The sequence below is a fragment of the Argentina anserina genome, chromosome 7 (genome assembly GCF_933775445.1).
Source record: "Argentina anserina chromosome 7, drPotAnse1.1, whole genome shotgun sequence".
Lineage (NCBI taxonomy): Eukaryota > Viridiplantae > Streptophyta > Magnoliopsida > Rosales > Rosaceae > Argentina > Argentina anserina.
This window is the reverse complement of record NC_065878.1, coordinates 11222218-11238238: the sequence shown is the minus strand read 5'-3', so window position 1 is coordinate 11238238 and position 16021 is coordinate 11222218. Positions and strand designations below refer to the sequence as shown.

The following is a 16021-nucleotide window of genomic DNA, read 5'->3' as shown; positions in this document are numbered from 1 at the left end:
GATTGTAATAGGTAGTGGGACAGTGGTTGTGACATGTATATAGTGTGATAGGGTTTGTGACAGGTAGTGTGATAGGGGTTGTGATAGGTGTTGTGACATGTAGTGTGATATTAGTTGTGACAGAAGTTGTAACATGTAGTGTGATATTGGTTGTAATAGAGGTTGTGACAGAGGTATTGGTTGTGACAGAGGTTGTGACATGTAGTGTGACTGAGGTTGTGACATGGGGTGTGATAGTAGTTGTGACAGGTAGTGTCATAGAATTGTGACAATGGTTGTGTGGCAGGTAGTGTGACAGGGGCAATGTGTGTGCAAGTGGTTGTGACAGTATGTGTGACGAGTAGTGTCATAGTGGTTGTGACAGGTAGTGTGACAGAGGTTGTGACAGTGAGTGTGACAGTTAGTGTGACAGTGGGTGTGATACCGGTTGTGACAGTTAGTGTAAGAGGTAGTGTGACAGTATGTGTGACATGCCGAGAGGAAATGTGGAAATACGCGAAATTTTGTTAAAATTCAAATGAGATTGGTATAAGTATGCTCAGAATGGAGAATAACTAGAATTATGGAACCTTGAACTTCGGTTTCGCCGGAATTGCTTGGAGCACCACCATCGATGGCGACAACCATTTGCGATGGTTGTTGCACCTTGTACGGTTGGTCAATTCAGAGTGGGTAGTATATCAAATGAAAGAGAGGAGTGAGATCTTTCTAACGGTACCAATTTCGTCAAAATATATCACCGGATGGAAAAGTTATGGCCGAAATTAGAAAAAGAAGAAAAAAAAGTGAGAAAGGGCAAAACAGTCAAGAAAATATTTTTAAAGTGACTTTTTCCTAATTTTGTAGACATTTTTCTAATTTCCACTTAAATGTGATGATTTTTTTTATAATTAATTCATAAATAGTGACTTTTTTCTAATATAAGTTGGGAGATAATACTTTTTTATAATTTACCCTAATATGAACACTTAATACAAAAATTAATTACTACAATTACATAAATACAATATGTCTATAAATCAAGAAGTTGTTGTGCTAATACTCCCCTTCAAGTTGGCACATACACATCAATCATGCCAAACTTGTCAAACGAGTCATAAAATGCCTTTTTCAAAACATCTTTAGTTAATATATCTGTCAGCTGGTTTTATGTAAGAACAAAAGGAAAACTGATAATATTGGCATCAAACTTTTCTTTTATGAAGTGACGATCAACCTCAACATGTTTAGTGCGATTATGTTGTACCAGATTCTGTGAAATATCAATTGCTGCTTGGTTATCACAATACAATTTCATGGTAGTTTTTGGTTTGACACTTAAATCACATAACAGGTTTCTCAGCTACAATAACTCACACAGACCATGAGTCATACCTCTATACTCAGCTTCAGCACTAGACTGTGCCACCACTTTTTGTTTCTTGCTTTTCCATATAACCAGATTACCTCCCACAAAGGAAAAGTAACATGATGTCGATCTTCTGTCTGTGATACTTCCAGCTTAATCTGCATATGTGAAGCCACAAACTTCAAAAGCATTGTAGTGTTTAGAAAACATCAGTCCTCTTAAGCTGCATGGAATCGGGTGCGAGTACGTGGAAGCGATTTTTTTGAATTTTTTTTAATCGGGTACGTTTTGGAAGAGTCATAATAAAATAATATATATTTATATTTAAAAATATATTATATAAAACAACAAATTAATTACTAAAACATTATAGAAGAACAATATGATAGAAAATTAGCCCAATAAATATTTTGTAATGACCTAGAATAAACAACACAAACACTTGAATAACTAACATGATACTAGTAGTGTAGCTAACCACAAATGATGCACATCACTTTTCAGTTAATCCATCATACACCTGATGAGCTCTCTAATCACACTAATCAAGTGTGTGAAATCAAAAATGTATGTATCTACATTTTGCAATGAGTGGCGCACCCTAAAGCTGAATGACTTTGTGCTCTCTCTGAGCTTCATCTTAGTCTAGCCCCAAAATCCACATCATTGATTTTTCACTCATCTAGTTTCAATCAGTATCATGCTCCAAATCAAACTCATGTATAATCTTATATGCCCTTGTTGTCTCACACAAAACTAAAAGCTCAAACAAATCTTTAATTCTCATTCAACTTGCTTGAACGACGCTTCAACTGTATGTTTTTTGGGTTTTCATTCAATTCTAGATTTTTATTTATCTTCATGAATTATCGATTCTTAGAATATGGAGATTTTAAGAGGGATTTATATTAGAACCCAACAATTCTCGCGCTTCCACGACCCTTCCAAAATCTTCTTTTTCGAAACTGCGCTTCTGATCGCTTCCGCATCCGATTCCGATTCCGAAGCGGGAAACGGACCTCCAGGGAAGCTTCCGTGCATCGTAGCACTCCTCTTTCTGGAGCTGATTTCAAGTACCTTAAAATCTCACAACAGCATTCATGTGATCCTAACTCGGATTATGCATGAAATGACTTGTCACACTTACTGAATATGCAACATATGGTCTAGTATGAGTCAAGTATATCAAGCGTTCAACTAATCTCTGATAACGAGCTTGATCGGTAGGAACTTGATATGGATATTCTGCTAAACGATGAGTTTGCTCAATAGAGGTGTCAACAGGTGTACAGTCCAACATACATGTCTCTACTAGTATATTAAGGATGTACTTCCTCTGACATAGATATATACCCTCACTCCCCCTGGCTACCTCAATGCCCAAGAAGTACATGAGTGTATCTAGATCCTTCATATCAAACTTTGTGGCTAGCTGCTTCTGTAATCTATCCATCTCAACAATATCATTACCAGTAACTACCATATCATCAACATATATAATTAGGGTTATTACCTTCCTTTGTTGGCGTTTGAGAAACAATGTGTGGTCTGAATTACTCTGTATCTAACCAATCTTCCTCATGAATTGTGAAAACCTTCCAAACCAAGCAAAAGGTGATTGTTTAAGACCATACAAAGATTTCTCAATCTGCATATGAAGTTACCTTGAGAACCAGCTACATATCCCGGCGGAAGATCCATATACACTTCCTATGTAAGTTCTCCATGAAGAAATGCATTATTGACATCAAACTGTCTAAGTGGCCGGTTTAAGTTAGCAGCAAAAGATAACAATACCCGAATAGTGTTCATCTTTACAACATATGCAAATGTCTCATCATAGTCTATACCATATGTCTAGGTGAATCCCTTCGCTACTAACCGTGCTTTATACCTACTTACCGACCCATTTGAATTATGCTTCACTGTAAACACCCAGCGACATCCCACAACCTTTTTTTCCATGTGGTGGAGATACAAGCTCCCAAGTATTGTTCTTTTATAATGCTTCAATCTCTTACTCCATTTTGGGTCTCCCAATGCATCATGCACTTTGTTAGGTACTAATACATCGGATATTTGATTTACAAATGATTCATATGACTCAGTCAATCTTTTGGTGGACACAAAATTAGCTACAAGATACTTAGTTTTGGCCTGAAGGGTAGGTTCATTTTTTTTTTGTTGATTGACCTCGGATAGACTTATTTGGTAAAGTATATTGTCTACTATTAGCCTCACTAGTATTAACTCTAATAGAGTGGCTAACCACATATGAGTGATCTTCTGTACCAGGGAAACATGGGTCATGGATAAAAGTAACAGCAGGGGAGGCATGAGGGGTAGTTGCGTTGTCAACCTCTGGTATCTCTAGAGCAACTGTACTAGAATCATCTGGTGGTGTCTTCGGAGCTTATGCATCAGTGATCTCAACTAAAACTATCTCAGCCTCTTCACGACACAGCTCTTCAAAATATGAATGCTTCTCCTGAAGAGCAGTATCAGAAGAGGTAAAATAGCTCATGTCCTCAGAGAAAGTAACATCCATAGAGACATAGTATTTCCTCGTAGGTGGATGATAGCACCTGTACCATTTCTGATGTCCTTCATAACTAACAAACACACATTTAAGTGCCCGGACATCAAATTTTGACCTCCGACTTTTTGGAATATGGACAAAGGCAACACAACCAAAAACACAAGCAGAGAGATTATGAAATGAGGGCAAGGAGACATGAGATGCAAACACCTCATATTGAAATTTTCCCTGGAGGACACTAGATAGAAGACGATTAATGAGGTGGGCAGATAGCATCACCCCAAAGATATTTCGGCATGTGGGCACTAAAGAGAAGACAACGAGCCATATTAAGTAAATGACGATTTCCCTTTCGGATACCCCGTTCTGCTCAGGTGTGTAAGGACACGTTGTTTGATTAACAATCTCATGTATTTAAAATAACTCTTGAAAAACACAGTTCACATATCCCCCCCCCCCCTCATTGTCAGAACGAAGAATTTTAATTTTTGCATGGTACTGTGTTTGGACATTGGTATAGAAGACGTGAAAATTCGAAAAAACCTCATCCTTGGTTTTAAGAAGAACAATCCATAAAAGACGTGTGCAATCATCAATAAATGACACATGGTACCTCATACCCGACATAGTAGGTTCTTTTGAAGGTCCCCAAACATCAGAATGAATTAATTCAAAAGGAATAACGCTTTTATTAAAAATACTAGAGGAATAAGTAGCTCGATGACTCTTGTCCAAAACACATGTTTCACAACGTAAAGTTGACTCATCTACAACAATAAACAAAGTAGGCATGTATTTTTTTTCATAATACTATGGATGCCATAAGCGACGGTGTTATAACCAAACTTCACTTAACTTATGAGATGGAACAACCTGCCCCTCAGATATCCCCGACCAATTAACTCCCCGTGAGAAGATTTTAAAATATCACATATATGGGAAAAAAAGTCACATAGCATTTAGCTTCAGTATTCAGTTGTGGGATAGATATCAAATGATGAGATAAAGCGGGTACATATAACACATTATGAAGTTTGATTGTGGGAGTAATACGAACTGACCATTTTCCTAACACATGGAATGCCTCACCATTAGCATTAGTATCATAGGGTACTTGTGAAGAGGATAATACGGTAAAATAAGATTTGTCATAAATCATATGATTTGAAGCACCAGAATCGATAATCCATGTATCAGTACCAACAAAGCTAGAAATATTTAAAGTCATACCAATCTTATCACGACATTTACGGAAATTGGTTCCATTGAGTTTGGCCCCCCAAAAGGAACTATTTTCAGAATTCTTGACAGATACTTCAAACTTCTGAACATTATTGGCATGAAAACTTTCTTCTGTTCCAGAACCCATTGTAAAAAAAATCAACAGATCAGTAGTGATGCAGCGGAAAATAACGATAACAACCTGCTTCAGGTGAACCAGCACTATCGGTGCACTTACACTGACAGGGAGAAAACATGTGAACTTACACTAACAGGGAGAAAACATGTGAACTTACACTATCGTTGCACTTACACTGACATGAAGAAAACATGTGAATCTGCACTGACGGTGTAAATGCACTGAAAACTGGTTGAACACTGAAATCAGGTCGGAATATTGGAATCGGGTCGTTGAAGGCTGCAACCAGGTCGGATTGATTTCTTCCAAGGGGACGACAGCATCTGCACAACGGTGCTTGCTTGACAGCCTGGAAGGTTTTGAGAAAGGAGCAGAACGATCCGGATGCTTCGACTACGGGCTTCAACGACGGCCTGAGACACATATGTCGGACGACCTGCTCGGAGAACACTGTCGAACTTCACACAACAATATCGAGACTTTTATCACCGTATGATAAAACACTAATGCCAGACGTGCATAACACTGATTTGAAACAAGAAAATCTTAACAATGAGGTTTTACTTGAAAAAAAAATGAAAAAAAAGAAGAAGGAAATATCAAACCCTTTTGGATCTGCTCTGATACCAAATCAGATATAATATATGATTGTGATTCATACAAGTTTAAATCATACATTTATATGAGACCTATCTAATATGAACATTTAACACAAAAGTTGATTACTACAACTACATAAATACAATATGTTCATAAGTCAAGAAGTTGTTAAACTAATTCCATAAGTCAAGAAGTTGTTGAGCTAACAATATACTCATATGAGCCGGTGAACATATGCAGTGGCACCATTGTTTTAGAACTTTAGGTGTTTCATAAAACCCATACAAGATCTTAGATCCAGAATTTCCAGAACAATGGTGTCGTGCTTGATTGATTGGTTGATATACAGCATCTTTCAGATGCTAAAGGATATGGAAAAGAAAACAAAATGGTTTCATATTTAATTTTAACTTTTCTAATTAAAGTTTAGTTATTTATTTTCTGTTGATCTTGCCCATCCTCTAGTGCTTGGTTAAAGGTTGCCACAAGAGACTTCGAGTTGTTCATACCATAGAAATCAGCGGTACAAACATCCAGATCATGAGAGTTGCTGTGTATGAGGAACAGTGGGTTAGCCCTGTCAATCTTCAAGGCCAAGGGTATTCTGTTTCTACATAACTTGGGTCTTCTTTAATTTCCAGTGATTTCTTGTAGAGTTATTTTGCTCCTTATGTTCTGTGAGTGAAGAACTAATTCCATGCCTGTCATACACCAACCAGTGATCTGGAGCTTGATTTGAGACTATTTCACAACGAAAACGAACTCAGTCATCAGAGCTAGCTGGGTCATGGAAGGTGTTTGAGGTCAATGCTACTCCAGTATATGGCGAGGACATGGATAAGATGGTGTTGGAACAAGAGAATACTATTCCCTAAGTCTATCTTTGCACAGAGACTGAAAAAAACAGGAGCTTGCCTGGGAATGCAGCTTACTTTGGCGAGGAAGAGATGCTAGACATGCAAGTTGCGACTATGCTTTGGCGTCCAGGTGGTGTCACTGCCTATGCTGATGTAAGTAAGGATGGCACCCTTTGTATTGGAGTTGGGTGGTACACTGGTACTCAGATGAAGGGATCAACTTTGTTATGGAGAGGGATTATGGAGTAGATGGGAAACTCAAGGAAATCCGATCGAAGTCTGAGGTAAAAAGGTGGTCGGATCCATGCCCGAGTAAATTTTCTTTTAAAACAGTAATAGTTTCTTTTTATTGTTTGTATATTTTCAGCTTTTCAGGAGTATTTGCTTGTAGGTTAATAAGATTATCTCCAGATTTTGAAATAGCTTGTGATTTACAATTTTACATACTAAACTTCTCAAAAACCTAAAGCAAAGACGAAAAGAAGAAATGGCGCCAAGAATTGTAGCATGCATCGCCCTATCGGCTAGAAGACTCGGATTAGGTTCGTTTACTCTTGCACAGCCTAAACTAACCTAAAGCGGAACAGTTGTTTTGTGGTGTTCGGTATTATTTCATAATACCTCACCAATACCTCACTACTCCGTTGCAGCTTCTGACGGAAGCCTTCACTGATTGTCTCCTCGTCTCGCTACAGCTCGGTCCAGTGCCCGCTTCAGCAGGGACTGTGACATGTTCCTCCTAAGCAGCAACAAGTGAGGGCTTCCCACATATCAATTACTTTTCAAAGTTTACAATAGAGATGGATTTTCTTTTCACTTCCATCATATTGGTTAATTTACCCGTAAAAAAAAAAAACTAGGATGTTTTGGGCCAAAAAGTTGGGGGGTTTCTGCGTCCGAGTCAAGTAAATCTTAATCTTAGGTTCATGTTAATCTAGACTTTATACAATATCATTCTGAGCGCCCATACCGTCCCGCCTGGACATCCTGTGCTTCCTCAAGCTCTCATGGCATGGGGCAAAGAATTCATGACTAAGAGCTTCCTCTGCAGTGATTCGCAGCCTTGGATTTACTGTCAAGCATTTATCTAAAAGATTGAATAATGATCCCGGAATGAGATTGCAAAACTCAGGTCTCCTTGTGTGAGCCTTGCACCAGCTCTGTAATTTCAATGATGGCAAGGATTTGACATCGAATAACTCCTGGAAAGATCAGCAATTATCAACCCATCAGTTGATGCAGGGCAGCTAAAACTTCCAAGATACATCATATGCCCATAACTTTATCCGACAAGAGAAATGCATGTTTCTGCTGAACCGAATAATATATGATCAAACAAAAGGCTAATAACATACCACTGGAAATGACGATTCACGGTCATGTAGCTTGGCCACTTCCCATAAGTCTTCACTGCCCTTTAGCTTCGCAATATCTTTTATATTCCTGTCATTATTGATATATATGATTAGGAAGTCCTTTGGGATGGAAAAATTAGTGAATTATGCTACTATAAAGACGGGTATCTTACTGTTCAGGGTCTCCAGTAAAAGGAGTTCTTCCTATCATCAGGTAGAGCAGGGTAACTCCAGCTGACCAGACATCGACCCTAGGGCCTTGATGCAGAGATCTGAACAACACCTGTAAAATGGTAAAATCAAGTATCAGAGTAACTAAACAATACATACGCTACAGTCCAAGTCATTCCATTAATAAGAACCTCACAGCAGTTATTGTAGTGGGTGCTGTTAGTTCGGCTCTAACTGTAGTTGCTAGCACATTTTCGTTACTGAAACTATGATATGCATCGCTTTAACGCAGATATACTGGAATTAGGGAACATTTGGGTTTGCCTGTGTCCTATATATGCGTGCGGAAAGTCTACTTTGGACTGATTTTCTCCCTATATATACTGTGTAGGTTTTTATTATGTTGAGGGGGAATGGAAACTCATACTGTTGATGCCATAACACAAAAGAACGAAGAAATAAAAAAAGAAGGCACATATTAACAATTGAAAGAAGCATATGTATAAACCGAAAAGCATCTGAGAAATAACAAGGGCAACACCTAACCTCTGGAGCACGGAATCCCTTGGTTCCAGCACATGGACCTTCTCTCTTTTGTTTTCCGTCCCCTAAGACAATTGAAGCTATAAGCAAACTAGTTACTAGTAAAATTACTTAAACCATGTTTATCTGGCTGCACACCTTTGGTTTTTAGTAAAAAGGCACTAGAAACTGCTCCACCGGTAAAATTCAGAGACATTGGAGTTGTATAGATTAGTTTGCTGTCTGTTTTGCCTGGAGTAGCAGCAATCCTTTTCCTTTTGGAAGCAGGAGACTTTTGTAACTCATTGTTTGGACTAAGAATCACATCCTGTGCTAGGTTAATAAGCTCTTTTCTGCCAAGGCAAGGCAGAGGTTCCCTCACTCTTTCTGTGGATGGAGTCTTGTCTGTCAAATCCTTAGTGGAGGTTATACCTGAGCCATCTGCTCGCTGGATTTTACATTTATTCCCACTCATCTTAGGATCGTGATTCAAGCTACCAACCTGAGACCTCTTCCTCAAGTTCCTCTTAGGGTCAACTGTTTTCTTTATCTCTGCAAGATCACTTCTCACAAACTTCTTTTCTCTGCTAGGTGGAACAGATTTACCTTGAGGGAGAGGCACATGACCAAATGACACATGACGATTTGATTTTAAGCTATCTGAGAAATGCATAAATCCAACTAATCAGAGGAAACTTCTAGCACATTAAAGTTATGACTTTAAAGGACAGCATACAACAAAATCAATATTTAGAAATAACTAGTAAGTAATGATATTTTGCTTGTTTAACTATAGCTTTTTGGCGGGCACATCAAATTGTCAAAAGGATATGTTAGTCAGTGGAAATGAAAGTTACTGAATTTTCCAGAGTCACCACTATTGCAATGAAATAGGAGGCAGATAAGACTAATAGCTAAGGAATAGCTGAAAGTCAAAGACCAACTTACTTCTAGTTGCATATTTCTGCTGTAAATCCTGTGAAATAAACAGTACAAACACACAATCAGATTTCCCTTAAAATGGAAACGGAAAAGAAAAAGAAAAATCCCATATGTACAAGACATCACTATCAAGATCAAGATCCTAACCATGGCAAGGTTGAAATCAATCAGGTATCCTTTACTTAGCCTCTTAGAGAAGAGGAAGTTTCCAGGCTTAACATCTCTGTGCACCACACCCTGCAATCACAATTTAAGAAAATTAAAGCACATTTTACAAAGATTACATGATAATTCAATTGATGTATGGCAACTGTAGTAAGATTGTACCTGCTTATGCAAGCATGCTAGTGCTCTAAACAAGCAATAGCCATACCATCGGAGCTCAAATAGATCAATCTTTTTCTTCAAGACCTAGAAATTATAAGAAAATTTGTTAAGACCTACAAAAAATTGTGAGAGTTGTGCTAAGCATTTATGCTAAATAGAGGTTTTCTCATCACGGCAGAGCAACATTAATTTACATTGACAATTCATTTTTTTTTATACATGTACAAGATGAGTTGGATCATCAGCTCAAAGAGACTTGAGAACTACTAAAGCATTACCTCAGGTCTATCATGTTCAACATGTTCCAAAATAAAGCATTCACTGTCACCACTTCTGAAAGAACCTTCGTACTTTATAATGAAGTTCTTACCCCTGCATCAATAAGTCCAATAGCATTTAGAACTCAGCCATCTTATAAATATGATATTATATTATCCAATCTGTGACCACCTTCTGAATACTTACCCAAAACGCTCAAGCATTTTCCGCTCATTTTCAACATGTTGCTTATGAGCTGTAACATGGGGACCTGAAAAGAAAGCAAACATTTGGCATCAATTATTGAAATTCTTATCTAATATACAGGGAGTGCCACTGCTTATAAAAGTAATAATAAATCAAATAAAACCCAAATTTCTAAGCTTTTAAACTGTTGCTTAATACTATTTTTTAACTAGTTCTGTACTGTGTTTCAAACTACATGCTTTCACTATTAGTCAACACCATTTTAAGCAACTAATATTAGAAACGCAAATGGTCAAAAGTATCATAGAAAGGCACATGAAAGATTGCTTACATTTTATTGCAAACCTTTTCCCATCATTCTTCCTCTGGGCCCTATATACAATTCCATACCCACCTGGACAATTGAGTAACGATAGAACAAAAATTAAATTCTGATCTGGTTCATCAGTAAACAGGAAAAGGCATTAAAATCTGAATACCTGAACCTTCTTCTTCCTCTATGATAAAATTCTCAAAGTGAGGTAAGTTCATTCTCTCCAACTGATTCAACAAACAAACCATTACACATCATGTAGATCATCCAATATAACTATCAGATCCAAAAACAGCACATAAATCAGTTCAATAATAACAATTACCTTAGGAGATATAGAGGTAGTATCCACCTTTTTTTCATTTGGAGGTATGCTATTTGTGTCTTTCTTCAACTTATGCTCTACAGACACAGATCTCTGACCACTTTTACATTGACTCTGCTGTTCTGGAGTGTTCAGAACATCATTCACTTCTAATGACTCCACACGAACATGTTCTTGTGAAGCCGATTTCGTGTACATGCTCTTCAATTTTCCAGAAGAGTTTCCAAGCTGCTTCTTAGTAGAAAAGTATCGAGCTGATAGACAGTGCTTAGTCTCTGCATTTTTCATATTTTGGTCTTTCTCCAAGGCTACAACATTCACTGTACTGTCAAAGTCCAAGCAACGTGTTGGCAATTCACCAAATGCATCCACTTTCTCTGGCAGAACAATCTTTTCACCATCACCTTCTGCTCTTAATTCAACAAAATCCTCCATCACAGAAATTTTAACCAGAGGTTCTGGATTGTCCTCTGATTGATATACTGAACCTTCAACAAAATGAGTATCATGAATGGAAACACCTATGTTGCATTGAACTTCTTGTAAGAAAAATGAGCCAGTAAAATCGTTGTCATGCTTTAATCTCTCGTTACCAGCCAAAGTATCCCAATTTGAACTTGGAGGTAAATTCAAATCAAAGGAGCATCCCTCACCTCGAACTACTTGAAGTGGCTGCTGATTGCATAAACCAGCTTCATTTTTGAGCTGATCATTGAGTACATCGTATCCACATACCAATCCAGGGCTTTCCACACGCATCAAAGCACTCGGCCAAACACCACCATCACCTCCTTCCTTGTGTTCATAAAGTACCATCTGAAGACTTGAAGCCTCAGCATTGCAGTCAAGAGGTAAAGGGCTCAAGGCTCTCTCATTACTCGAATTTCCCTACTCAAGATAATAGCAGGCAAAGTAAACTAAAGTCAACACACACATGTTTTTCGATATCAATCCCCAATTTCCCAACATTTTTCCACCTATCATTTTAAGTTTTAACAGTAATAACCTAATGGAAACAACCATCAATACTAAACAGAACAATAAAATCGATACCTCAATCAAATCGTGGAGAGTTCCTACCATTTCATCTGCTTCACCTGCTACAATTTCCACCTCCAACAAATCAATTTCGCAATAAAATCACTCCGAAATCCAAAACTATGCATGATTAAAGATAACAATTCATACCATCCTCGTTCGGAAACCGCAACCGCCTCTTCGCCACCCGCACCTCAGACTCCATATCCGCCGCCTTCCTCTTCCTGACCTCGGTTCCCGGATAGAATTTCCTCAACAGGAATAGTTCCATAACCATTCTACACTCGGGCGCAAACTCTTCTAGAGCAGAAACCGCCGCAACGGCCACCGTGACCAGTCCTTCTCCTTCCTCCGACGACGACGAGCAGATCGGAGAGTTAGGGATCGAGCAGAGGCAGAGGACGAGCTCCGGCGTCGCGGCGAACAACCGGCACTGCGACGCCAGCTCTGCCGGAGCTGCGGGGCGGCGGAGAGTCAATAGAATAGACAGGATGTGCCATGCTTGCTCCGTCTCCGACGGGATTTTTGTAAGGCGGCGGCGGCGGTGGTGGTGGTGGTCGGAGGCTGTGGAATCGGGCATGGTGTAGGAGTTGAATCGGGAGGGGGGGTTTTCTAATCGGGATCGGAGAGTTTGAGAGGTCGCATCTTGGAGTTTGTCTGTTTGTGGATTTGGAGAAGAAGAAGATGGTGGAGTTTTCTGGGAGTTTATTATTATTATTGTTATTTTAGAGAGAATAAATTGGGAAATTGAGATTAGGAGAGGCGGGAAAATGTAGTGGGTGCAATGGAAATATTCAAGGTTTTCCCGCTCTTCGAATTTGGGCAGGCACATTTACAAGAAAGGCCTCTCGGATATCTCGTACGTCATTTTGTAACATGTTATCAACACAGTACCAGGGAACATTTGGTCTACTGCCGTTGGATCCAGCAAATTTCAATCTAAGGGTTGACATATTTAGATAAAATTATTATGTCTTTTAATTATATGATCATTATAACTAAAAAAAATCTCATCCCCGATAACCAACAAATTTTCATCAAGTCAGAATCCCAATTCTCTTTCCAGATTGGTAGAGGAGCAACTTCATAGTTATCATGAACTTCCATTGAGATAGAGTAGCAAAAGGGTCTGAGAGTTGGTAAATTTTGAGCAGCCAACATCCATTGGAGCCAAAATACCAAACTTACAGCCGAAACAACTCAAGCTTATACGAGGAACGGCGGAAGAAGCAAGAGCATCTCCACAAAGAATGGAGCTTTGGATTATATCAAAATTGAAGATTGGGTTCCTGGGAGGAAAATTAGCTACCAAAAAGTGGGAGGGGATATAATTTGAGATTGAATGGGGCTAAGGTGAGAATTGAGACCTGCAAATAGGAGGTAGATATCATGGTGTTTTGGTCGGCTGCGACGGTGACTACGGAGGCGAATTCTTTGGTCTTCAGTCTAATTAGAGACTGGGTTCTGCTGGCTACTTTGGGGATTGAGAGAAAAGGGTGGAGAGTGGAGATATCAAGAGAAGGACGCCTGTAATCGAACGAAGAAGAAGAGGATGGCTGGATTTTGTTTTATCAATTGTAGGAGAAGACGTAAATGTTTCGAGTCATTAAAAAATAAAGTTTATCAAATAAAAACTCATTAAATCTGAGCTCTTAGATTGTATGATCCAACGGTAGTTAACCATACGTTCTCTAGTCATTTGTTGACCATGTGAACGGGACTCATGCTCTATATAGTTGAGGAACCCTCTCTTCGTCCTCCTCCTTAGGCACTACTGTTGGGAGCTTCGCACATAGTAGTGGCGCCTTTCGTGGCCACGCTGCACTTTGCCTTACAAAATCAAGGTATTAAATCTTCTTGATATTTCAGATATATCCTCTGATATCTTCATTTTAAAAAAAAAAAACGATATATTTTAGGGGTAAATATCTTATTTTTTTCCCGTAGCTGCGATATTTCTCCAATAACATAAAATATCTTCGATATTTCTCCGATATTTACGATATATCCCATATATCTTTGATATTTTAGAGAAATGTCTAAAAAATTAACTTAAAAAAATTAACTCAACTTGAGGATGTCTCGGACTCTTCTTGACCTGGAGTTTTGATTAATTAATCACCTCGAGGGATATAAAAAAATAAGACTAGAAGAGTAGTCATTCAATCAACTAATTTTTAATTTTTCATAAAATATGAGGAGTGAAGACTTGAGTCTTAACTCTTAAAAATCAAGCTATACCAGTGACTAGTGCTCTCTTTGACATTGAGAGAATCTAAAATAAAGGGTCACAACGTAGTCTCATGAAGTTGGAAAAACTCGTGTACTGTTACGACTACGTGATAAACGAGCAAACGATAATGTGATCAATAAAAACAACTATATCGATCTACTTCATGTTGCTATTGAACCACTTTATAATGACATTGATCCTCTTCATGATTGGATTATGGCTGCACATCTCGATGATGAAAATGACAACCCTCTTCCACATGTCGTAAAAAATGCAACTAATTTTGGAATTGATGTAAACAATGTATTATCTGATGAAGTTAGAGACCTGAGAAATGATTATGATAATACTAGTGTGTGGAGCGGTGTAGCAACTCCATATAGTTCAGATAGTGATGATGTGGTGGTGGTGGTGGTGGTAATGGTGCTGGTAGTTGTGGAAGTCGACAAGGTAGTGGAGATACAAGGTTTGAATATGGACAAATCTTATGTAGGTGGAGGATTTGAGCAGTTTACTTGTGAAAGTAATTTTGATCATGCTACCCAAGATGAGAATCATAGATCTAGAGCAGGCGGTCATGGTGCGCAATAGCAAAATATGTACGGGAGGACGACAAGAGGAGTCATTGATGATCAAAGTATTTCATCTGATGTTAGTTCAGTTGGCTTAAGTTTTGATTCTATCAGTTTAGGCACAGAGAACAGTGGGATGTCAAACGAATCACATGAAGTCAACTATCAATCAGGTCATCTTATTTACAATTATGGTCAGTTTGGAGACATTTATGATTAATTATTGAGTTGGTTTCATTCTTACTATCTCATTCTCAGAGAAACTGTTGGTAGCTCAAAAAATATATATGACTATCATGTTAACCATTACAATTTGTACTATACGGCTCGTATGTCTTGGGCAGAGTATTGTAGTTTTGTTGACCAACTTGCATCTTTTCAAGCACCTAAAACCTTTTTTGGGTACTAGAGAAAATTAATAATTGTATTTGTTTGTATGTAATTCAATAATAAATAAATAAATAATTTCGGAAGATGAACGATATTGTTTTTCCAATATCTCTGATATATCTCCAATATATCTGATATCTCCTTTAAAAAAACAATATATCCCCTGATATTTTGTGCAAAACCCTAAATCAAATTCGTTTTTCATGGATTTTGATTTTAGTACGAGCTTTAATGGTCACACCCTGTAGATGAGTTAAGGTACTAGACAAGACAAATCCAACGCCACTAGTCTCATCACCGCAACTAGCTGAAAAGTCCTTGAACCGGCTGCTGGAAAATCTAGTTTTGCTGCCGGTTCACTGCCTTCTCGACCTTTGATCACCTCCGGATTTTGAGAATAACTCCGCTCATATGTCAGAAAAGTGTGTTTAAATTTCAGCTCCAAATTCGAAGTGTAGCCTACTAAACCAGCACCCAGAGCAGTTTGAAACACTGAAGTTTTTAGGATTTTCATTCATCTTTTATTGATTAATCTTTCAATATGTGATTGCGATTTATATAAACAGACCTTAAACATGAATTGTATGATGAAAATACTCATACTTTGTCTTATTTTTGAGGCATGGTCAGCACGCACTAAGTCATTAAAGAATCAAAATAGCCG

The 16021-nt window shown here is 38.2% G+C and overlaps 1 protein-coding gene across 3 annotated transcripts; it reads right to left on the bottom strand.

Annotated features, from left to right (window-relative positions):
- Positions 1–7158: 7158 nt before the first annotated feature.
- On the bottom strand, positions 7159–12850 carry LOC126801563 (uncharacterized). 3 transcript variants are annotated; one of them, XM_050528952.1, is made up of 15 exons: positions 12313–12850; positions 12178–12224; positions 11125–12012; positions 10966–11026; positions 10818–10880; positions 10487–10550; positions 10300–10393; positions 10022–10105; positions 9842–9931; positions 9701–9728; positions 8912–9412; positions 8777–8838; positions 8233–8342; positions 8060–8147; positions 7159–7906 (listed from the first exon to the last, which is right to left on the bottom strand). In XM_050528952.1, exons 1-15 carry the CDS (start codon positions 12740–12742, stop codon positions 7646–7648), a joined length of 2871 nt encoding a protein of 956 aa, XP_050384909.1. In that variant the 5' UTR covers positions 12743–12850; the 3' UTR covers positions 7159–7645. The 3 variants fall into 3 exon arrangements, with proteins under 3 accessions (XP_050384909.1, XP_050384907.1, XP_050384910.1); XM_050528950.1 differs by having other exon boundaries at positions 8060–8154; positions 8234–8342; XM_050528953.1 differs by having other exon boundaries at positions 8060–8154; positions 8234–8342; positions 11152–12012.
- Between the last annotated feature and the right edge of the window lie 3171 nt (positions 12851–16021).

Excerpts from the sequence above, each read along its gene's own strand:
- LOC126801563 (XM_050528950.1), bottom strand. The coding sequence starts at position 12,742 with ATGCCCGATTCCACAGCCTCCGACCACCACCACCACCGCCGCCGCCGC. Across the intron at positions 11,027-11,124 it reads CTACCTCTATATCTCCTAAG|TTGGAGAGAATGAACTTACC; the intron begins GTAATTGTTATT and ends TTGTTGAATCAG. Across the intron at positions 10,551-10,817 it reads GAAAAGGTTTGCAATAAAAT|GTCCCCATGTTACAGCTCAT; the intron begins GTAAGCAATCTT and ends CTTTCTTTTCAG.